The 25,775-nt window shown below is 33.9% G+C and overlaps 1 protein-coding gene across 2 annotated transcripts in view; it reads left to right on the top strand.

The window, feature by feature from the left end:
* LOC129245659 (uncharacterized) overlaps positions 1 to 24,919 on the top strand; it is a 74,649-nt gene extending 49,730 nt beyond the window's left edge. Inside the window, exons 1-5 of one of the 2 annotated variants that reach the window (XM_054883969.1) lie at positions 17,795 to 17,964; positions 21,937 to 22,119; positions 22,498 to 22,688; positions 24,180 to 24,389; positions 24,457 to 24,919. In XM_054883969.1, coding sequence (XP_054739944.1) covers positions 17,943 to 17,964; positions 21,937 to 22,119; positions 22,498 to 22,688; positions 24,180 to 24,389; positions 24,457 to 24,543 — 693 coding nt within the window. In that variant the 5' untranslated portion in view covers positions 17,795 to 17,942 and the 3' untranslated portion in view covers positions 24,544 to 24,919. Of the gene's footprint in view, positions 1 to 17,794; positions 17,965 to 21,936; positions 22,120 to 22,497; positions 22,689 to 24,179; positions 24,390 to 24,456 lie in introns of those variants that run through there. The other variant, XM_054883970.1, reaches the window with a different exon arrangement.
* Positions 24,920 to 25,775: the final 856 nt, after the last annotated feature.

Below are 25,775 nucleotides of genomic sequence, written 5' to 3'. Positions count from 1 at the left end.
AAATACGGCGCAACTTTCTATACAGCGCACTTCAGAATCGATTTATTTCATATTCAAGCCACCATTGAGGCCAAGCGACTAGATTTATTGAAAAAAGTAGTTAAAGATTGACTGACTGATCATGCAACTCGTATTCGCGGCGGATATATGCCGGATATCAAATTCAAAACATTAAATGCCAGGAAATTATCAACCAGATTATAATAAAAAAATAAAAAAAACATTCGAAAAATAGTTCTGTTAAATAAATGATAATAAGTTCTCAAGCTCTTAGGGTGTACATTAGGGTGTCTTGGCAAAAAAAATTGCGAGTCTTCCAACGGTCTTACACAATTTATCATATTTTAATGCTGAACTGATTTAAAAATACATCCAAAAATTTAGATTTTTATTATTAAAAGAAGTTTTTAAAAATATTTGTTCCAACAATAACATCACATAATAGAAAAGTTTAAGCTTAAAAGATAAAAAAATGATGTTTATCAACAGCATTAAAGTAATGAGGTTTTCTATGCTACTTTTAATTGTTTTTGGAAAAAGTTTTAGGGAAAACTTGAATAACTCAGCGAACTGTTGACTTCTTGGGCATCATTAGAAAGGTGAGCCAAGATTTGGTAAAAATTTTCATTGAAAGTACATCAGTACAACATCAAATGATCGAAAAGTCTATGCTTGATCAGGGTGAAAAGATTTTTACAGGTGGAACCAATAGCACAACCCTCAACCCTTAACCGGCTGTCAGCGAGTTTGACAAAATCAGCTGATAGGCTGACGGAACGGGGGATACATATGTTTACAAAAACACTGAGGTTGTGTTAGTGAATTGCGAAAAGATAACACAGTCTTCGCTAATAGCCCTGTGATGAGGTAACCAAAACTACTCTGTAATTTTGTTTTTAGCTAATGGCTAAACCTCGTAAATCCATCTTCCTTGATGCTTGATTTTTACCACACTATTTGATCTCTTTTTCTTTTTATGGGCATCGTAATTATCTAAAGCCAATCGTATACACCACGGAAATTCGAGCTCTTCTCAACTCCCTCCAATTAACGACCGACGGTCTGCTTTTTCCAACTGCTGTATCTCTGTATCTTCTAGGAAGCAATATGTCTATGCATGCAGCTGATTTTCCCTTGTCTGCTATGTTCGCCATCATCAGTGCGCAAAATATTCATATTCAACATTCCAAGGGTCGTCTCACTGGGTGTTGTCATCATTTAAGCTTCTGCGTTATTGTGAAAAGAATTCAGAAAAGTGTGGCCAGGATCAGACCGTTAACCGGCTCTCAGTGATTCTGAGCGAATCAGCTGATTGGCTGACGTAATCGGGGCTATGATTCGTTTATGAAAAACCTAGATTGGGTTGGTGATATATGAAAAAAATCAACACAGCACCCGCTCATGTTATTTCGTTGCCGTCTGAACAACGACAGATTAGAGGAGTGTGTGAAATGAGCGGGAAGAATTCTGCTGTCGAGTCCCCGATGACGTGGCAACCGAAGTTATTTGCTCAATTTCGATTTTCGCTATAGTCATACAACGTCGAAGTGCATCGTAAAGAAGGCAAAGAATGACAACAACTCACTTTGCAATATTGTGGCACACAATTATATGTGAAATCTTCAACTTCACTGATGGCCTTTCACTTATAATTTATTGGAAATAAATGAAAATCAGAGCATAGAACTCAAGCTCCTTAAGCCGATGTCTAAGATGATAATTATTACATTGCCTGTTGGAGGGCGCGATATGGAATGAGTTTACTTGGCTGTCCAAAATGCATGGGAATGCCTAGGTGGTGTTCCATTTGATTTGTCTTTATCCGAGTTCGAGTTCATTTTAGCAATCTCAGACTCTTTGCTGGTTGTTGTTGTTGTGACAGCATAAACATTCCCCATATATGTTTGGGAAACGCTGCTAGAGTAACAGTCTTTGGCCAAATATAAATCTGGGTCGTTTCGTCAAAGTAAAACCGACTGTTGTGAAAACCAGCATCGGTACTGGTCCATTCTGTTCGTAGCTCTTCAACACTTGTAGTCTATATCGTCCACTAAGACAACTCACTTGTTCTGTTTTTAAGTTCTGGCTCTCATTTGAACCAATCCGAGCCAGCATGAGCATTTGAACCCATTTCAGTTGCTTTTTGACGATGAATAGTTCTGTTTTGTGCGCAATGTCCTGAAACAAGCAATTTTAGTATAATTGGCAAATTGTCAACTGTCAAAACTTCTCACTCGATAAAGGCATCTCATCGTTAACTCATCCGAGTCCTTATTTTGGAAGCCCATTTAGGAATCAGTTCACTTCAAAAATCGATGGCATGACTCACCAACGCTGGCTCGCTGAACACGCCGCATTCACCTCATTTGAATTATTTTTCGATTGGAACGCAAGAGCAAGAGAAATGCTGCCACCGGCATTCTGAGGGATATCCCGCTCAGTTATCATTCGGCATAACTTTATACCATGCATAGCTATCCAGAAGGATATTCTATTCACTAATTCCTTGGCATTTACTCAAATCCAGCAAATCGCTGAGTGGAGTCGCCAGCAGACTATTAGGAAAAAAAAAATTGTATTGCTTAAAGAAAATGTTTTTTTAATGCAATTTTCAAAAAAGGTCTGCTTACTTTGGAACATACCTTATACTGATATTCTTGATAACGCTTATGTTAAGTTAGAAATTGAATTCAGAAATTTATTAAATGCCTTGGCTGTGCTCAGGCGTAATGTAATTGGTTTTATACTTTTGGCCCCTGGAACATCAAAATCGAGAAACAGAGATTGACAAAATCTGGAAAAAGATTCAAAGTAATTTGAACAAAAGTTCACAATTGACAGATCAAATATATAGAAAAAAGTCAGATCAGCTGCTCTACCTGTTCAATGTGCCTTGGCTGCATCCTTGTTTAGACTTGACTGATTGGCTGACTGACTGCTTTAAGACACAAATTACGACCGAGAGAGTGAGGTAACAAAAATTGAAAACAAATATTTAGACCTGCTTTTTTAATATTTTGGCTTAAATTTCTTGGTGTTTTAGACTGACTTTTATTAGTTTATGTTTCAAAAAAACCAATAGCCACTGCCAACAGCTTCTCACGACTCCTACTTACCACCGATCAAATCTGGTCTTTCTCTTTCTCTCTCTCTCTCTCTCTCGCTTAAGTCAACATTTTTGTGACTCTTATGTCTGCACTAAATAGCGGCAGTTCCAGAGTTTGCTAACTTTCCAGTCTTTTTCAAGTTTCACGTCAGCTCTTCACTTGGTGGCTTTGTGCGAAATTTAGTTTTGTCTGCCGGTTAGACCGCCAGCAAGCCCACGCGCAACATTTTTTATGGTTTTTTGGTTGTTGTTGCGGTTCTCTTCTTTTTGCTAGTTGCTTCGGCCATACATAGTTGCTTGCCGGTTGCGTGCCGGTTCTGATGCTTTCAGCGCCTTCTTCGGTTGTGTATTTTTATAGCTTGCGTTCTCTTTTGTTGTTGTTGTTATCGGTGTTAACGGTTGCTTTTTGCTATAAATGTGTCCAGATTCGTTGGCTGAAATTTTTGGCTTTCAAATTTTTAATGCGTCACTAGTGTTTTTTTCGCAATTTTTTTTTAATGTTTTCCTACTTTCTATTTTAGTTCTCTTTAATTAGTTTTTAATCTATTTTTTCTGTATATTTAATTTAGTTTGTTATAAATTTTATGTGTGCTAGTTAGCAGTCTCAGTCGACACACTTTGGCTAACTACTGTAGTGGTGTTGGTTATTGCGTTTTAAATTTTTCGTGTTAAAATAGCAGAACAACTCAGTTGATGGTGTCTTTTGTTTGATGTTCTATTGTTTCGCACTTAATGAATTCGCGGGCTATATAAATTATATATGGATGTACGTATGTATGTGTTCGCATTTACGTGCTTTTTTAACACTTTGCGGTGGCGAGTATTAACGATAGTTTTGTTACGTAGGTACGTTTTTACATATGCACATACAAACATACATATTTTATTATTATTATTATTATTATTTATTCAGATTTCATTTGTCTAACAGTCAAACTGAGTAATAAAGAAAATTAAGAGTGTGAAATAAAGTTAGTGCAAATAAAAAAACAATAAAAAGTAGAATTTTTATGCTGATGGATTTTAAAATGATTATTTCTGTCAACTCTGTACAGTGTGTCGGGAAGAAGATTCGACATACTAAGGTTTTCAAGTTATTTGGTTGTTTTTACCTAAAACCATCACCTTTTATAGAATTTGAAGAACCTTTCAGAATCATTTCATTAACTTACATACAGTTAGTAACATAAATAAGTATACAGGGGCCTGATTTATGGAATTGTTTGACGCTAACGCTTTCCTTAATATGTAATCAAAACATTTTACACATTGTAATTGTGTACTGGGATAAGCTTTCATATGCACCTTAATTTAGCTGTAAATTTTAGGTACCTTTATCCACGCTTTGCTTTGTCGTTGATGCCATCGAAATTTATGTCACAAAAGTTAGTATACAGCAAACGATTGTTCAGTTAACAAAACATTTATTTCTACGTATTGATTAAAAAAGTAAAAGCTATTAAAAGGAAATAATTAAAGTGAGTATAAAAATTTAGGCAAGTACGTTTTGTATTAATTTTTGCGACATTTTTAGTAATGGCCCCAAGAGGAAAAGAGCTTTCTGATGATTTAAAAAAAACTTATTTTAAAATATCACAAGGAACACAAATCATTGTTTGATAGATAGAAGTTTGATAGATAGAAGTTTTGCTACAGTTCAAAAGTTTGTGAATAAATATAAAAGTGCGGGAAGCACCACTAATAAAGAGTGTTGTGGGCGTCTGCCGCTCTTAAGTCCCAGAAATAAATGCTTAGTCGCACGGAAAATCAGGACAAACCCCACAATAAGTGCCCCCGAATTGAAATCTGAAGTTGAAAATAAGACTGGAAAACAATTTGGCACCCAAACTATTCGCCGGGTTTTGCATAGTGCTGGTTATCATGGGCGCAATGTTAGGAAAAAGCCCTTCGTGAGTAGTGACAATCGGAGTAAACGGATTTCATTCGCAAAAGATCCTGAAAAATATGAAACCATAGGTTAGGTTAGGCTGTGTGAAAGCCATCACATAGACCTATTGATCCTTAGTGTTACCAGATGGAGCTTTATCCTTGCGATTCCTTGTAGTAGGCTTCTTGCAATAAACCGCGAATCTAGGTAAGCTCTGAAGCTCTAACCCGAGAGACATTCTAACCTCTCATATTGTAGAGCTCCTAAACATTTCATTCGTGTTCTAGCTAATGCAAGGCAAGAACATGGAAGGTGTTCAAGAGTTTCCTCGTCTTCTAGTTCATTGCATATCTTCACTGCATCTGCAGCTTTCATTGTTTGCAATTCCCATCTTGTATGCGTGTGCCGCTAACAAATTGTGACCTGTCAGAATACCTACTTTCCTTTTTAGACAGGGCTGGTACGAATCTGGCGCATTTGTCTGCTTTCTGTGTACACATGATTTTAGCGGTTTTACAAGTGGCTAGATTATTCCACCTCTATCTAGTCTATCCGTGGTTTCATGACCGCAGCGACGTCATTGTATACCGTATTTAAGGGTTTGAGTATGTGGTTTTCTTGTTCGAACAGTATGTAAACAACGCTTTTCCCAATCTCATCTACAATTTCGTTTCCTGCAATGCCTTTACGTCCGCGTACCCAATAGATGTGTAACCGTGTATCTGCGGCTTGCCTGGTCCTAAGAATGTTTTTAGATGAAATTTCATATGAATTTATTGCCTTTATTGCCGCTTGACTGTCAACCTATATATTTATTTTGGAGTTACTTGATGTCTTTGAGAATGCTATTTCCGCAGCCTTACCTACAGCAAAGACTTCTGCTCAAAAGATACTACAGTGGTCAGGAAGCTTAAAAGGCTAGCTCTGCGCAATAGATTCCTGCCCCTACTCTGTCTAAAATTTTCGAGCCATCAGTAAATATATTAAAAGTATTTGGGTTAGGTTTCATTCCTTTTTTCTATCCCTCCTATTCTATTGTTGTTCGGAATTTCTTTACCCAATTGCATTTCGGAGTCATATAGTCCGTTTGGACCCTATAACTAATGCCTATTGAGCTATGCCCGAATGTTTTACAGGTAAATTCGCCCGTCGCGCTGAGTCTTACGGCGGATTTAGCTGCCAGACATTCCGCCGGAATGTCAATTGGTGACAAGTTGAGTATTCTTTTAAGCGCTGCCTTTGGAGTAGCTCTCAATGCAGCTGTTGTGCAGGTGCTAAAACCATTGCTTTGTATTGAATTTGAAGAGTGTTTCAGAACCATTTCATTAACTTACATAGTTACCATACCTCGGGGAGGACTGATTATATCATCCCGATGGTAACATTCAACAAGAATTCTGCCACTCTCTTTCCATCTTAGGAGGTATGGAGTAAGGGATTTTCAGCTAAACAGCTTCGGCACTACAGTCTAAACAGATGACAGTAAAATGGATTGCGGTGTTGGAGCAGGTATAAATTCTCATAGAAAATTAAATTAAATTAAAATTGAAAAACCTGTACGCCTTCCAGGCGGAAGTACTGGCAATTAGGGAAGCTTGTAGATTATTAACATCAGATTTCTCTTTAAGGGCAATATCGCTATTCCTCCGGATAACCAAGCTTGGATTCGGCTACAACAACCTCAAACTGGTGGAACAAAGTAGGAATAGCCTTACTTTACATTTCGGTATAATAAAGTGTAAGTTTCAGGTAGGTCTAAAATCACACTGATTTTTGAGAATTTTTTTCCTTCGTAGGTCTTAATCATTTTTTCGTTTAACGCCTGCTCCACTTTTTTTTTTAAATGAAAGAATCAACCAACACCGTCAGCAGAAAAAATTGTCAAAAATCATCACGATTTTGGAACCACTTGAAACTTGCACTTTGGTTGTACAAAGTAGGAATAAAAATAAAATAAATAATTGGCGCGTACACTTCTGTTAGGTGTTTGGCCGAGCTCCTCCTCCTATTTGTGGTGTGCGTCTTGATGTTGTTCCACAAATGGAGGGACCTACAGTTTCAAGCCGACTCCGAACGGCAGATATTTTTATGAGGAGCTTTTTCATGGCAGAAATACACTCGGAGGTTTGCCATTGCCTGCCGAGGGGCGACCGCTATTAGAAAAATGTGTCGGAGAACAAGCAGCCAAAATGGGCATCCCTCACAGCATACACACGGCCAAAGTTGTAAACAACCGGAGAAAAAGGAAACAATCTTCCATTTCCTCTGTGACTGCCTTGCCCTATGGAAGGAGAGAATGTCAACCCTAGGCGAACTGCTGTTCGAGAGTCGCGAAAGAACATATTTTCATAAGGATAAGTGTGAATTTCGCTAGATTTGTAGATGTCAAAACACTTCTTTGGCAAACTGTATATAGTAAGTAATGTCGAATAATTTTGAGTGTATAAGAAGCGCAGTTTTACTGAAAATCACAGGAAATTAGGAATGAAAATTGTACGATGGAATTTCGCAAAAAGAAAAAAAAAAAAAATTGCTGATTTCCCAGAAGCCCCAATATGCAGCCTCCAATTTCCGTCATTCATTTGACATACCGAAAAATGTTTATTATATACATATTTGTGTGTATATATGTATGAGTACAGTAAATGCCACAAGAAAGTGTACACCATATATTGACAAGTTTGGTCTATTTATTTATTTACTTCTTAATTTGAATTATTCTTTTATAAAAAACACAGTTCATACTGCAATAAAACCCAAATAAAGCAGGGTTTCAAAGTTTGTACAAAAGTTGTATGAATTCGGCAAATTTTCATCAAAATTTAAAACTTTTTACTCAGAATTTCTGAAAAAAATTTCAAGTATGTAGTTTTATAGCTCATTAAATTTTGGTGTAATAAAGTGTAAGTTTCAAGTAGGTCTAAAATCACACTGCTTTTTGAGAATTTTTTTCCTTCCTGCTCCACATTTTTTTTAAATGGAAGAAAACACCAAACACCGTCAGCAGAAAAAATTGTCAAAAATCAACGCGATTTTGTAACTATTTGAAACTTGCACTTTGATACACCAAAATTCAATGGTCTATTATATAAAATTGCATTCCGCAATTTTTTTCTTTAGTTCTCAAAAAAAGTTTAAAATTTTGATGAAAATTTTCCGAATTTTACAAATTTGATGCAAAGTTCGAAGCGTTGCTCTACAGCCTGAACGGTATTCAAAACACCATAACTTTTTTGTGTGAAATTAGGTTTTATTGATTTCAAAGACAAAATTGTTCAAAAATGATTACAATTTTAACATATATTCACTTAAGCTCGATATAACCACCTTTTGCGTTCAAACATTCAAAAAATGAGTTGCATGCTGCACGAATGTGATCTTGAGGTATTTTGACTCATTCTCATATAATCGCTTTTTTCAGCGAATCCATACTGGCATATTTTTTAGTCCTCGCCTTGCTCTCCAAAATGGATCAGATGGAATAGTCCATCGGATTTGCGTCAGGTGAATTCGAAAGCCATTTTGTGAACGAATTGAAGTGTGGCTTTGTGGAAGTGAGCTTTATGAGACGGTGCCGAGTCCTGCTGGAACGTCTATGGTCTACGACCGAAATGTTTGCGTGCCCTTGTAAGAGCGTTCAGTAAACACGGTCGTTTTGAGTGTTTATGAACTGCTCAGTTGGGAAATTTTTTTCTTCAGAAAACACTATGTTAGGATATTCACCACGTTCGTGCAAGCACAACAACTCCTTTGGTCTTTCGCACCGAACTTTTTTTTTGCTGGGGTGAAAGATGGTGTGCTTTTTGGAACTTGTAAGCCTTGACCTTGAACTCATTTTTCAATATGCGTCGAATGCTGTCTTGCGAGGTTTTAGTTCTTTGGCCATTTTTCTTCCACTTCGACGTGGATTTCCTTCAAGTCGAGCCTTCACTTTCTGAAGCAGTTCTGGCGTTGTTGCGGTTTTTTTTGGTCCACCTCCATAGCGTTTTGCAATGCTACCAGTATCATTGTATCGTTTTATAGTGCGATACACAAACATTTGATTCACTTTGAGGTGACTGAGCTCACGAACAATGGCTGGTTGTGATTTTCCCAAATATAACGCTATCACATTATTACGTTTGAATTACATCACAGAAAAAAAAATTCAACAAAACTGAGACGCAAATGCTTTTGGTGGCTTATAAACAATATATTCAACGGTCATTAGAACAATTTTGACGTTGATGTCATGAGCGGTTTTACAGATACAAGCAGTGTGAAGTTGCTAATACTTCATATCGTTCACCCTGTATATGGTTTCGAAAAAAAGTAATTGGAATTCCAAAATAAATAGGCAAAACGTATCCCTTTTTTCGACGCTGCCAGTATTTGCGTAGCACGCATGGATTTTCAAAGTCTCTCGCTGTCAAGTTGTATGCAAAATTAAAATGTGCCCGATATTTATGTCCACCACTGACACAATTAACGCCAAACTTATTATAAACACTGACGCTGAAATTTTGCTCAAAGTACGAGTATTGCGCATAAACACCAAGAATAGTCGACATATTAAAATTGGCAATTGTACATACAGGCATACCGACATATGCGCATTTTTGCAGGCCGGCAAGTATGTACGTGTACTTCATTCATTCGAACAATGTGTGTAAACATATGTCTGTGTATATGGGTGTGTATATATGCATATAGTATAAAAATATTTATTTTTAAACAAAAATACAAACAGCTGGCCTGTTGACTGGCTCGTAAGCGCCTGAAGAAAAGCTAAAATGACATCATATAAAAGGAATTTTCTATACAATTCGCGCATTAACTGCGCTGCTGTAGATTTATTAGATACAAAAAGTGCTTTGAGTCTGAAAAAATGTAATAGAATAAAATATGCGATATTTTTTTGCAAATACGAACATGAAATTGCTTAAAGGTTATGCGCAAGCAAACACGCTCTAAGCGGCTTAGAGGCAGGCGAATGGCAGCAATAATAACGGAAAACGTCATCTTTGCAATTAGCAAATATGGAATGCCCGAATGGCCGGCAGTTGGTTGTGTATGTCTGTGTAATTGTGTGAGTGTTGCATGTGAATGCGCAAAAATGCCTATTTTAATTCACGCTTTGACTTGTTGATTCAAGCAAATAATACCAGATGCAAGTTATATATACTTATACACAGGGTGCTTCAAATACGTGTGTCTTTTTGAAATTCTTAAAAAATGAGTGGAAAGGCAAAATCAATTTGGTTTGGTATATTTTTGTGCTATTACAAAAAAGCAGTATTTTGCCGCTAAGGCAAAGTATATATGTACGAAAGTGTAGTGAGCACTGATTGATTTCGAAGGCGTCAGCGGATTTGCTGACGTAACTAGGGTGTTTTTCTACGACAGAACTAAGATATTGTGTTGGTGATATTATGGTCATATTATACTGCTTTGCCAATTGAATAACGACTGATTGGACGAGTGTGAATGAGCGGGCTGTCAAGTTTTCGATGGCGTGGCAGCCAAGGTTACGCTCACAACTCTTACAGTTTACTAAGTTTGTAGTCTTTAAGTTTATATTATACTTTAATTTGCAGTTTTATGTATACCACCTTTGTTTTCTAGAATAACAAGAAGATCCACTACCACAAGACTTTGATTTTCTATGTAAAAAAAAATTAATAAAAAAAAAATATATATATATTGACTTTTATTGAGTATTGCTTCGGTTGGCCAAGCCTTGTAATCTTTGGACATTTTCCAACTTTGGTCTACCTGCTTATTTCGTTTAGTGGAGTTTGATAGAAACAGAAATTTTTGGAAACAATGCTCCTTTCTTAATAAAATTTTAATAGTAATAGACAATAAGAGATAAATTTGATTAATGCCAAATAGACATATTGATTTGACATATTGGAAATTTAATTGCCTGTGAGGTGCATAGTAGTAGCTGCTTTAAAACTGGATATTGCCCAAACTTTTGTCTACCATTTCAGTAAGCAAAAGGTTAGCTTTGGAGCGCTCAAGGGCGCAGAATTACATTTTGAGATCAATGATGCCACAAATACGCAGAAAATTTGCATTCTCTGGAAGTGCATTAAATAAAAAAATTATAATAATTAGAAAACAGAAAATGAAACAAAAAATAAAAAAAATCATAATAATAAAAAATAATAAAAATAAAAAAACAAAATAATGAAAAAATTATAATAAAAAAATAATAAGAAAATAATAATAAAAAAATTAAAATTAAAAAAAAAACATTAAAAAAAATAATTAAAAAATAATAATAATAAGAAGATAATAATAAAACAATAAAAATTAAAAAATAATAATAAAAAATAAATATTAAAAAAAAATAATAAAAATAAATAAATAAAAAATAATAATAATAAAATAATAATAATTAGAAAATAATAACAAAAAAATAAAAACTAAAAAAAATAATAAAAAAATAGTAAAAATAATAATAAAAAAATAATAATAATAAGAAGATAATAATAAAAAAAAAATTAAAAAAAAAGAAAATAATAAAAAAAAAATAAAAAAAAGAAAATAATAAAAAAGTAATAATACAAAAATAATTTTGCTTGAGCTTCTCCTTATGGTGTGTGTCTTTTTGTTGTTCTACAAATGGACCTACAATTTTAAGTCGATTCCAAAAGGCAAATAGTTTTTTATAAGGAGCCTTTTTATGGCAGAAATACATACGGAGGTTTGCCATTGCCTGCCGAGGGGCGACCGCTATTACGCGCTTCCGAATGGTAGTACGCCTCAATCCATGCGGCGCTGGAACCCGCTGGGAGTGCATTGATCACTCGATAATAACCGGCGCAGATTTCAAACCCCTCAATCAGGTAGTTTATCTATTAACTTAACTAGCTACTAAAAGAATTTGTGCGCCGTAAGGCAAGAAGATTTTCTACCAAACCTGACACGGAATTCCAAGATTTTTGAGATCAAAACTGAGCAGCGTTCATATGGCCTTTAGTCGAATATCTTCAATTGCGGAACAAAGTGAACGTTTGATGCGTTTGATATCCGAAAATTATGCAAAATTCTCATCAAGCTGGTGGTGCGTGCTTGTCAAGTTGTGGGTTCGAGGCTGGAAAGTTGTTCCGCCTAGCGCAGTTTGCTTACTATCCGCCACAATGACTACATTTTTGCCGGCGATATTCGCAGTAGGATTATGAAAAATTTCAAAGTTGTCCACCAGCGAGCCAATCTCACGAACTTTTTGCACAATCTTGACTCAGCTGTTGAGCTGATGTCGCTTTAGAAGTTCGTTTTAATTTGGATTATACTCGTATTAACAAAAAATGTGCTTCTCTCCATTCCCTTCTCTTTATATTATCTTCTTTATTAAATAACCGAACCGAACTTTATTCAAATCTTTGCTATTTTGATATTCTTCTAAGTTCTTTTACTAATCTCATCTACAATCACAGCACAACAAAGATATGCTGGTTTTTGTACTTTTATCTGCGTTATATTTTATTCTCTTATTTTTCGCTACAGATGTGGTTTCGCTACTCGGTTCACAATGAATTTGACAGAATCAGTTGGCGAGCTCATGTAATTTTAGACTATTTTTTAACCATCTTATGCTTCATAGACAATTCTTTTCCTTCGATTTTCTTCCACATTCTTCTAAGTAAATCTAATGTAATTTAAAAAAAAATCGCAAAGTTGCACAATCATTATTGATACCGACGAAGAGTGAAAAATTCGCGCCGTCAGTGTCAAAACAAGGTATGATTCAAAAATACTTCTAAGAGGGTCGTTTGAAAAGTCCGTGCAAAGGCAGAGAAATGACACCACTGGCACGTAACGAGGTTATGCTTAGTTAGTAGCATCTCTTGGAGGAACACAACCTACATAAGTTTCAGCCAGATCGGCCTATTTCTGTGTGCTTGGCATTCGTTTGAATCGAGGAAGTCGAGTGATTTTCCTTTTCCATCACGACAATGCACCGGCTCATGCTTCAGCCATTGTGGTGGTAAAATTAATGGAAATAGGTTTCCAACTCGTTTCATATGCCCCTATTCTCCGGAATTGGCTCGCACGGATCCCTCAGAGTACTATTTGTTCGCCTATTTGAAGAAATTACTGGCGGGAGAAATTTTTTATTTAAGGATGGAGAGGAGATGAGCGCAGAAGCAAATGACTTCGTTGGACGAGGTGTACTTTATGCCCAAAAGGTGTGCTACATGTCGAAAATTAAAAAAAGTTTACCCCAAAATATTAAGTACTTTTTATCTTTGCACAGACTTTTCAAACGACTCGCATATTTGCATCACCCTTTATAATTATAAAAATATAAAAATTTAAATTTATCTTTTTACTGCGCTGTAATTAGGTGCTGACTTCAGCTACATATCTATTTATCTACCTGCAGACATACTTATATAGGGACATGCACGTATGTATGTATGTTCAACGAAAAAACAAAGCGCCTGCACGCATGAGTTCATTCAGCCGTTTGAGTGAATGCGGTTAGGCGCTGCCGTTCGAGCGTCTCGTTTTCTGCTTTAGCTGCTGCGCATTTGCCTGATTTCAGCAGCATTCGACGTTGATAAATCTTGCCCATACATCGATTCAAGCATTCCTATGCATGCCGGTTGCGATTCGAATGCACCACCTCTTGTACACCGCCCCACCGCCGCAACTAAGTGGTTTTGTGCGCGTATTTTTAGCCTGAATATAGCAAAAATGCGACGCAATTGCGATTATTCTATTTGTTTGCATTTTCTTGCTCCGTTTGTTTGCTCTGTGCGAAGATGTGCCCAGCGTCGTTTTTCTTCTTCTTTCTTCTGTCTTTAACTTTTCACCACCTCAGAGTTTGTGCAGCGGCGTAAGAAAGCTCCGTGCCAGTGTCAATGTGTGCCTTGTGGAATGTGTCGTGGCGCGACAATTTAATTTACTACAATCAAAGCTGTTAATGAATCCAAGTAGGCGTTCAAGTAAATGGGCGGTGATGAGCTGCGCTTCCGCTTTGGTACGTTTGTGGGGCGCACGGCGCGCTTAGTGAGTTTTGCTTGTGCAAACTACTTTGCTTTTGAAGAGCTGGTTAGTTGTGACAAATTTTCGTTAGTGAATTTGATGTATTGCTGTAGGCTGTGTGATTTATGGTTCGTCGTTGAAAGGAATGAGCTAATTTATTTTTATATTTGCGAAGTGTGCGAACTGTGGCATACTTAACAATTGATTGCTTTTGAATTGCTTAATTCTGAAGTCGGGGTGAGGGTGTTGCCGATCAATAGCCAGGTGGCTTTGTTACCACGGTGGGGCTACTCATATAGAAGTTTGAGCAGAAGTGCGACACAAATTTCCACTTACTCGATTATTTACACAGATCTACTTATTGATCTCTAAATAAACCTTACACAAAGTGGCGCAAAATTAAGCATCCAACTTTGTTTTTAAATGAATTTTTTACGAAATACGAAAGGAAAAAAGATTTTGAGTAATGAAAAGGATGATCTTTATTTTGACTTTTGTGCGGCACAGTTTCAAGCCGACTCCGAACGGCAGATATTTTTATGAGGAGCTTTTTCATGCCAGAAATACACTGGGAGGCTTGCCATTGCTTCCCGAGGGGCGACCGCTATTAGAAAAATGTTTTTTTTAATTTTGGTGTTTTCACCGAGATTCGAACCGACGTTCTCTCTGTGAATTCCGAATGTTAGTCGCGCACCAACCCATTCGGCTACGGCGGCCGAAGTGTTCACAAGTGTCAAATATGTTTGACGTACAACGCCATTTGTAAAAATTATAGATTTTTCGATAGGATGATTATTTTTGCGCCACCTTGTAAAACAAAGTCTCAGTTCACAACTGTCAAATATGATTGATGTCCGATGCAATTTGCAAAAATTATAGATTTTCTGAGAGGGTGATTAATTTTGCGCCACCTTGTAAAACAAAGTCTCAGTTCACAAGTGTCAAATATGTTTGACGTACGACGCCATTTGTAAAAATTATAGATTTTTCGAAGGATGATTATTTTTGGGGTTGGTGTTGAAATTCTGTGTGTACAAAATTCTAAAAGCAAAATTCAGCTTTTTAAAATTCTGCTTTTTTAAAATTCTGCTTTCTAAAATTCTGCTTTCAAAATTCTGTATTACAAAATTCTGTATTAAAATATAATGTTAACAATGTTAAAGAGGTAATGTATATTAATTATTTAATTTCGGCCGCGCTTCAAAAAAATAATCCTCATCAGTCCAACTCCGGCTACGGAATCCACAGTATTTTTGCGTAGAACTCCTTTCCGTGTTAAAACCATTGAGGCCTTCCAGATTTTTTTTTTATTCAATATCTCGAAAACTAAGCGAGATATCAAAAAATTTTACTCATTCATTTCGTTTTCTTTTGTCGAGTTCTATAAGAATCCGCCATAAGATTGCGGTGCCACGGAAACAGCAGAATCCCCTCGTACATATGTACATACCTACATTAATTATAAATAGTTGATAACAGTTATACATTGGTATGTACATATGTTTGCAATCAAATATTACCTGAAGATGAGAACTTTGACTCTCTTCTTGTATGACGAAAATCACAAAACTTGAATAAAGCAGAATTTTTCGCATTAAACATGCAGAATTTTGAAAAAGCAGAATTTTAGAAAGCAGAATTTTTTTGCAATTTACAGAATTTTGTCATCCAGAATTTTGTAATACAGAATAATGACACGCTCCCTTATTTTTGCGCAATCTTGTAAAACAACGCCTCAGTTCACAAGTGTCAAATATGATTAATGTACGACGCAATTTGCAAAAATTATAGATTTCCTGATAGGTGATTGATTTTGTGCCACCTTGTAAAACAAAGTCTCAGTTCACAAGTGTCAAATATGATTGATGTACGACGCCATTTGTAAAGATTATAGATTTTTCGATAGGATGATTAATTTTGCGCCACCTTGCAAAATAAAGCATCAAAATATGTAGGTATGTAATCAAATAACTAAGCATAAAAAGCGCCAATTTGCGCAAACTTTCTTGTTTATTGAAGCCTATTTCTCCTGGCAGGTTTATTTGTATAAACTGCACGCATTTGAAAAGGAGGCGTGTCGATAAGCCAAAATGTACTGAAAAGTCATAAAATTAATTTCCAACCGCAAAAAAACAAAGATGACTCAACCTATTAGAGTGTCGTTTTTTTCTATACAACTCCGAAACATTTACTATGATTCTGTGTCAATAAAATTCATCAATTATTTTCGATAACTATTAAAATTTTGAAAACAAAAGAAAAAAAAACTACTGTTTGTGTGGAGCCTCACTGCATGCCATTATCCACTAAGCGGGAATGAGCAAATTATGATGAAAATGGAACTCTCCAACCACAAGAAAAACTCAAGAACAAGTCCACTTAATTCCTATGTAAATTCAATTGCTAAGTCTCAGCTTTCTCTGGATAGTAAACATTTTTATGATGAACATTTTTTTCTCTTATCCAGGTCGATTTGGTAATAACTCGAATGCCACATGACCGAAAAAAAATTATGTGGACTTTCTCACGCAATGACCAATTTTTATATAAAAATTAGATGGCCAGATTCTTGTATAACAAAAATTATTACTTAATTGTAATTATGCGACCTGTGCTACTAAAATTTTTCATATTTACACTTTTTATCATAAATGAAATATTCTTGTTGTAGCAGCATAAACATTCTCCATACATACATATAAGCGGAATGCTGCTGGAGTGACAGTCCTTGGCCGGTTATAAATCCCGGGCGTTCCGTTAACGTAGCACCGACTGTCGTGGGAACGCAAAATATTAAATTATAATTTACGATAAAAATATTTGCAATAGAGAAAGGAAAAGTTCAAGAGTCGCTGTCGAAAAATCACAGAGAAATGAAATATGTAAAAATCACAATCGAATTTTTGTTTGTTTACACCATTTCATGACAATTATTCTGTGTGAAATTAAATTACAGATAATTACATTTTAATATGTCGAAATTCGGAAATTTTTTTCCACTTAACTTTTGGAACTAAATACGTACAGTCCTAGACAAAACGATAGCGCCTCAATATTTGGATCAATTTTGACTACTTTTTTTTAGTTTATTGAATATTCTTAATTTTTTAAAAACATTAGCTCATTGCCCAACAAATACCGTATAAATCCACTTTTCAAACTGTATACAAAAGCTAGAAAAATTCCACAAACTGTTTATCCCTATTCCATAACTTTTAATTAGAATTTCTAGAACAATTTTCGGTACGCAGTTTTATAGTTTATTAAATTTTAGTATAAAGTAACTAGAATAGTATAAAGTAACTAGAAAATCTCGTTGATTTTTGATAGGTTTTTTATATGCAGCGAACTTTATTATAAATTTTAATGTAACTTTGCAGCAAAATCTTTTTTTAGCCTTTTCTGAAAATACTAAAATTACAGCATTTCTGAGCAAATTAGTTATTCACAACAAAAAACCTGCCTCCTTTAGTTTATGTGCTGCCGAGTGTATATGTATGGTGTTGTGTGTGTGTATTTCGCCGTTTCTTTGCTAATTAGTTCAATCTCTCATGCTCCAGCTCTCGTCGCTTGGCCTGTCTCATTGGCGCGCTAAATTGGCGTTTCAGGAAAAAATAAATAAATACATAAAAAAGAGAAAAAAAGAAAATAATAATAAAAGCACGAATAAAACTTGGGGTGAAAAAATAATAAAAAATAACAAAAACTTGTAATTTAACTGAGCCTCACCTATGCATCGTAGCCACATCGATAGTAAGTATTTAGAATCAAGTTTTGCCTTTTTCCCCCATTGTTGTGGCAAATCAAGTTAGAAAGCGTCGATTTAGTTCGCGTTTAACAGCAAACGAAGGTGGTTCGGTCACTGAGGACGTTGCAAGGAAATTTTCGTGAATTACATACATACATTTCACCTATTGAGTGACTCATTTCAGTTATTTAGTGCAGTAAAAAGAAATTTTGTGAAAAATGGCGTTCAGCGGTTGTACGGGTAATAGAAATGAAAATGAGCTTAGAAAAAATTATTAAGAAGCTTTTGAAAAGGAATTACGTAGTACAATAAAGGATATTTGTGATAATTGAAAAACAAAATATAGAAAAAAACGAACATAAAAGTAAAAATTAGGTTGCACAAAAAACAAAAAAGATATCAAAAAATATCGAAAAAGAAAAAGTCAAGAAAAAACGAAATGAGAATAATAGTAAAAATTAGTTAAAAAAAGAATAAAATAATAATAAAACTAAATAAATTATAAAATATGATCGCCATTTGTATGCAGTGCCATTCGTTTCATTTAGAAAACTTATTACGCTATTTTCAGTTCGAAATAAAAAAATTGTCTGAAATTTCATATGCAACGGCAACGTTCAGCTGAGAGTGAAAAAATACCATAAAGATTTTCTTAAATTTTATTAAAAAGCAAACAAAAAAAAAAATTATAATAATCTTGAAAAAAAGGGGGAAAAGCAAAGAAAGAAAAATTAATAAATTTATCAAGAAACAAATTGAAGTTAATTTAAAAATGGTTTGCTATCCTTATATGAGAAATCCTGACGTGCATGTGTTCCTTATTATATACCTTCAAAACTCCTCCCCTTGAATCATATTTAGTGACATTTTTTTACATATTTGCTGGGATTGAAATATTGCAAAAAAGGGTAGTCACACTGTTCGAGAAAATCAAATTCCTTAAGAAGTTTCCGGCAATGTATTCTTGTAGAAGAGATAAAGGAGAAATATGCCAGTAACGGCAATTTGAAAGTTTCCATCTACATTTTTTTTAGGTGGAGGATGGGCAAATTTTTTTGATCAGTTTTCACATTCTTATGGTAAATCGTCGTTGAAAACTATGTGATCCTTACATTTTAAATATATAAGGTGTTCAGCGGTTTGATGTAAAAAATAACGAGGAACATTTTTGTGGAACATTTTAACCCTCTAACTCCTCAATAGATGGGCTTTTTTTGGCTGTTTTTCGAGAAAGGGCTAAAAATACTCATAGCAGAGGCACATAGCGGGTTAAAATGTACCACAAAAATATTTGTCATATAATTTTACTATAAGTCTTCTATATCCAAGCTCAAAATTCAACTTGAATGCCAGAAATAAGTGAAAACGCAAAATGTGTAAGGGATAATTTCGTTAGTGTGGATTGGAAAAATTGTACCGGTCAAATTTCAGTGCATATTAATATGAATATTAATATATAAACCACATTTTACAAATAAATGCTTAAAAAAATTTGGACATTGTTGCTGTTGTAGCAGCAAACACTTTCCCCATACATGTACGGCGAATGCTGCTGGAGTGGCACTCCTTGGCCGGATGTAAATGCGGGTCGTTCCGGTAACGTAGAACAGACAAAATTCGTGGGAACGGAAAAAAATTGGTCCTTTAGTGACGCCTTCATTGATAAATTCCGAAAAATCGCATTTTTGGTACTCTTTTATTCACATTCAGAATATGCATTAGTTATATGAAACACAAAACTTTTGAAAAATTAATGCGTTAGGTGGCGCTGTAGTTCTTATATCTATAGAATTTGAATTTACTATCCAACTCAATTCTATTCAGAAATATATTATATTATTTTGTGGAGTAAAATAGTCTGAATATTTGCCGCTAGATGCTTTGGTGAGCCATATCTCACTATGCATTAGACTGGGTCGAAAAAAAATGTACAAAACTGCATCTGGCTATTTAAAGCTTACGTTGAGAGATTGAGAGGATTTCGGCACTATAAATAATTACTTTGAGATTCTTCTACAAACCGCAAATTTTTTATTTATCCCTTGGTTATTTGTTATCTTATTTTCAATTTCTCATTATTCCAGTCTTGAAAATTTCTATATTTCATTCTTATGTTTATTTTGAGTTCGTTTTCACATAGTTTCTCAGTTACCCAGAGTTATACTCTCCTACTCTAATGGAACGCATCAGTCCACAATTTCGGCAGTTTTTAGAAGGATCAAAAAAGAAAAACATGTTGCCAATATCTTCTCAACATAAGCTTAAAATTAAAGGTGGACTTTGAAACAAGTTTTTTTTTTGGACGATGGCCTTCCCTGTCTGCTAACGTTTAAGTGGATTTAAGATACTGGTTGCGGCAGGCTAATCACCTACCCTGCCAGAAAGCAAAGTAGATTAACGAAACCAACGCAAGACTAAACCTTGTCGAGGCCCTATGCTCCCGAGTGGAGTGAACAAGGAACGTTCGCGAACGAACTACGTTTAAGAAAAGGTTACCTGACAGTTTTGTGTTTGGTGAAGCCAGTTGTGTGTTACAGCGTTCCAAATAGAGGTGAAAACTAGTACATTCGTCATCTTTTTCAGTAGTACTATGAACAAGGTGGAGTGGTGATGTATTTGGCAAAAAAACAAAAAAAAATTGTGCTATGTATGGATTCAGTACAGTCCGAGCGTATCAGCAAAGTGAAACATTATTTGAATGCTATCCTGGAACGGCCGACATTGGATCGACTGCCTATATGGTGATTTTTCGGGCATAAACGTGTTTCCAAGTAACAACCGCTTAAGTCGAAAATCGTGTTTTCGGTGAAAAACACTTAAGCCAACATTTTATATTAAAAACAGAATTTCGCAACAGAAATAAGCAAAAATATTGTTTGCCGAATAGAGTATGTAAATACACCAACCCAGAGCCCCGACATAAAAGTGACTGAAAATTTGTGGGCCTTTTTTTAGAAAAAAAAGTCGCTAAAAGTAATGGCAAAATATATCGAATCAAATTAGTCCATTTCATGAAAAAACGTTTGGTAAATGTTATTGAAGCTAACGGTTATCATACCAAATATTAAATTAACCAAATAATTCTCTTTAAATAATAAAATAAATATGAGTCAGTACAAAAAAGGAGTAAAAGATAAATAACGAATGCTAATTTTTTTTTATTGAAGTCGAAAATTTAATTTATTTTCTCTGTCAAAACTCATTCTTGACATGCATACGTACATCTGCATGATTTTTAAGTCGACTTAGGCGATTATTTCCTGTGATCATTTTTTTGATGATTTTTTTGGACTAAATCTAGTACTAATTTGATTTCAATAAAAAATCGTGTACTACATTTTTTTAGTACTAAACCTAGTACGAATTTTATTTCTAAACGTTTTCAATAAAAAATAATGTACTAAATAAGTATAGTACTAATTTTATTTCCAAAGGTTTTTAATAAAAAATAATATACTAAATTTTTTCAGTACTAAATCTAGTACTAATTTTATATGAAAACGTGTTCAATAAAAAATAGTCTACGAAATTTTGGTAGTACTAAAACTAGTACTAATTTTATTTCCAAATGTTTTGAATAAAAAATATTACACTAAATATTTTTAATACTAAAAGTAGTAATAGTTTTATTTCTAAATGTTTAAAAAAAAAATTATGTTCTAAATTTTTTTAGTACTAAATCTAGCACTAATTTTATTTCAAAGCGTTTTCAATAAAAAATAGTGCACTACTACTACTTAATTTATCTCAAAACGCTCGCAATAAAAAATAATGTACTAAATTTTTTTAGTACTAAATCTTTTCCCAACGCATCCTCTAAAGCGAAATATTTTTTAGAACAACCCCTGTACTAAGTAACTTGAACTAACTAAACTTGAACTAAAATAATTTTAGTTATACTTATATGCATTGATTTTTAGTACTGAGTTCACTTTTGAAATTTCGCTTTTTTTTGAGCTTTTAGAAATTTAGTATACGCGTATTTTCAATTTTTTCATATTTATTTTTTCAAAAATTTAGTAAAGCACACCTTTTAGTATCAACATGTTTTGTGTGCTTTCGAAAGCTTTAGTAAATTAAAACATTTTTCTTACTGCACTTAGTCATCTTAGTACAAATACTTTGTCGCTACATCAAATATTAGTATTTTAAAAAACGTTCGAAATTTGTGTACAAAAAATTAATTATTCTCCATTTTCTTCTAATTTTTAGCATCTCTCAAAAGCTTGGGCGATAAGACCGCCAACCTTTTCAGTCGCAAGAAGGATGATGTTGAGAAATTGGCCAAAGAGAAAGCCGACAATGCAGCCAAAATGGCCGAGGAGCAGGCCAAGGCCGTAGGACAATCGGTACAGCAGACCAAGAGTGAAGCGGAAAATTTGGCGGCCAGTACTGGTAAGTTGAGCGAGAAAGTCAAAGAGGGTAAGAAAGCAAGAAGAGCGGGAAGTTAAACAATCAGGAAATTCTCAGGAGGAAGAATAGAAAAACAGGAGAGGAATATTTAAAATTTAGGAATATCTTCCAGGATCTTAGAATATTGCGAAGTATTTAATTGTGTACGGAAGATGTAGCTCAAGCAAGATTTTTCAGTTTTTGTAATCCTTTACTTTATTTCTCCAGAAAGATAACTCAGTTTAGATGACAAGGTGCAGGTGTAAATCTAAAGCATAGCCTATTATAAATGAATCTCGCAACCAAGTCAAGTTTTCAGTTCAAAATACATTTTTTTATTGTATTTATTTTCTGATTGCTTATTTATCATTCTGCTTGCAGCCAAGGAAGCCGCCGATTTGGCAGCTACTGAAGCCCAAAAAGCTGGTCAGGCCATTAATGCTGGTGTTAGCCAGGCTCAAGCCGCTGTAGATCATTCTAAGCAAACTATCGACAGCACAGTGCAACAGGCGAATGCTGCGGCTGCAAATGCCAAGCAAGTGGCCGCCAATGTGGCTGAGGCATCACAGAAGGTGAGCATTAAAATTAAATTTATAATATTAAAAAAAAAAAAACACAATAGTTTGACTGCAATAAAAATAATATATATAGAAGAAGTAAATAATATTACCTAGCATTAAATAAAAAATAATTACGTGCATAAATATTTATAATATGTCATAGGAAATTTGAGAAAATTAAACATATTTTTGCTGTAAATAGAAAAGAAATAAATTCGATTATTTAAAGAGAAAAAAAAATATCTGTGGCTAAACTTTTAGTATAACACTTTTAGTACAAAATTTTTAATACAAAATGTTTAGTACATAATTTTAGTACCAACGTTTTAGTACATAATTTTTAGCACTAAATTTTTAGTACATAATTTTTAGTACTAAAATTGTAGTACTAAATTTTTTCCGCTGGTTTTATTTTTTAGAGGGAAAAATTTCTAATTACGTGATATCAAAAATGGGAAATTTATTGAAATTTCTCAATGTACTAAATCCAGAAACTTTTTATGTACATATGTACATAAATTAATAATTGAGTAATTATACAGAAAAAATATTTGAATCTTCATTTTAAAAATTTACACGATAAGAGATGTACTAAAATTTCACTAAAAGTTCTAAGCGCTTTACAACACTAACACTCTTTACTAAATCTGTAGTACTAAATTTTTAGTATATTTTTAGTACTAAATTTTTTGGTACACAATATTTAGTACTAAATTATATAAAAACCTTTAGTACACAATATTTAGTACTAAATTTTTAGTATTAAATTTTTCGTACAGAATTTTTCCCGATGATTTTATTTTTTATTGGGATTCCGAATAGTTATGTAGAAAAATCTTTCACTCTTCATTTTAAAAATTGAAAAAATTTTCTTTAGACGATAAGGCGATGTAGTAAAATTTAACTTTAAGTGCAAAACTCTTTACAAAAGAAGAGTAAATAAACATAATGCAAGTAAATAATTGTAAGAATTAAAAATTTAGCAATCCAAAAAATATTTCAAAAGGATGTAATAAAAATGTACTAAAAATTGAAGCTTAACAATCAAGTATATAAGTGAAAATGTTTAACTTAAAAGTTTTTTTTTCCACGAAAAAGGCATGTACTAAAAAGTTTTGTACTAAAAGCTTCCAAACTTAAAACTAAAATATATAAAATTAAATATTTTACTGTAATGCAAAATAATTTACTTAAAGGCAAAGTGAATGTACTAAATTTAAAATTTTAAACGAATTAACGTAATAAAAAAGTTTTGTACTAAAAGCTTCGACGCCTAAAACTAAAATATATAAATTAGATATTTTACTTTAATACTAAAAAATTTATATAAAGAAAACCCAAATTTTAATAAAAAACTTGTGTACTAAAAACAAACGGTACTTATTACAAAAATTATTCAAGTAGTAACATGAAGCTTACCACCATCACACCAACTTTCAAATGCAGAAATATACTCTATGAAAGTCTTAAAGATTGAGTTTCATCAAATATTTTATCTTCCAGGCTGCTGCCAATGCTGTCGACCAAACCAAGAAGGCTGCCAACGACGCGATCAACAAGAGCGTCAAGGCTGCTGAACAGACGGTCGACACGAAAATGAAGGAAGCCGAACATGCCATTGACGGCGCCGTTAAGCAGACTAGCCAAGCGGTCGATCAGAAGATGAATGAAGCCAATCAATACGTCAGTCAAAAACGTGAAGACTTGGAGAAGGTACGAAGCGTAGTGATTTTTTAGAGAAAAGATTTTGAAAAATTTATTTAATTTTATTTCGTTGTAGACTATCCACGATGGCGCCGTGAGCGCACAAGATTCTGCTGGTAATCAAGCTGCCAATCTGCTGGGCAAACTACACCTTGGCAAGTAAAGAGAGCAGGCTGCTTTGTAACAGTTGGCAGGTAGAAAAGAAGGAGGAAGTTCGGAGGGGAAGTGGAAAGGAGGAGTTAGGAGTTTAGTTATATTATTTGTAAAATGTGGCAATTTTTAAATAAGCAGATGGAGGAAACTGAAAGAAATATAAATAAACCAATAATACGAAATGCGCAAGAAAAATGTTGGAAATAGCAACAAAAAGCAAGCCCACACAAGCAAATGCAAAAACACATACACTTACAGGAAACTAGAAATCCAGCGGCATGAAAGCGCGAAATAAAATCATAGATATTAAAATATTGGAGTTGGAAATGTGAAATGCAGAAAACAAAAACAAAAAAAAAAAATTAAAATAAAATTGCAAGAAAAAATATTTAAAAAAAGGTCAAAGTGAAGTTAGAGCAAGTAATTTGAGAGGAATGTAAATTGTAAATCGTTAGCTTGCGAAAAGAAGATCCTTTAGCTTCTGGAATTTTGTGAAAATTTCAAAAAATCAAATAACAAGTGCCAGTTTTGTGATCGTAATGCCGAAAAAATATATTTTCAAAATGCTTTTATAAATATATCGGCAACGCATACATATTTACAGTTATAAAAGTAGTGAGAAACGGAGTAGTGGAACGGAGTTGATTTCTATGAAGTATTTACAAAAAAAGTACTGGGTTCTTGCAACCATAAATTCAGCAAAACGGGAAAATCATACAACAAGCACTGCTGTTTAATTAGCAATTCAAAAAAGATTAAAAAAAAGATAGAAATAAAAAATTTAAATTTTAAATGTCCAAAAGCAAATGTGTCCATTATATTAAAAAAAAATATGTAGGTTCAATAAAAGTAAAAAAGGAAGAAAATTGTTTAGGGAAAGAAATTTGGAGCATAAAATTTAAATACGTTTGAGTTTTTGAAGTACATTTTTCACTTAGTTTTTTGATTTTTTTTTTTCAAACAAAAAAAAAAATTTCTTTTTTTTTTCAAAATAAAAAAAATAAAAATTTTTTTGAAAGGAGTTATGCTTGAGAATGCAATAAAAGAGGGAAAAACTTTTTCAGCAAAAAATTGTTTCAGAAAAAAATTTAGGAACATTTTTTAAGCCATATGTTTTTATCTTCTATTAAACAGTTTTGTCTAATGCCAACAATTGTTTCAGAAAAAATGTTGCGATAAAATTTAATATTTATTCTTCAAGCTGATTTTTTTAAATTCCATTGCATTTTTATTGTTTGAAGT

The sequence above is a fragment of the Anastrepha obliqua genome, chromosome 4, assembly GCF_027943255.1.
Source record: "Anastrepha obliqua isolate idAnaObli1 chromosome 4, idAnaObli1_1.0, whole genome shotgun sequence".
NCBI lineage: Eukaryota > Metazoa > Arthropoda > Insecta > Diptera > Tephritidae > Anastrepha > Anastrepha obliqua.
Note: the sequence above shows the minus strand (reverse complement) of the source record. Positions and strands in the feature narration are given on the sequence as shown.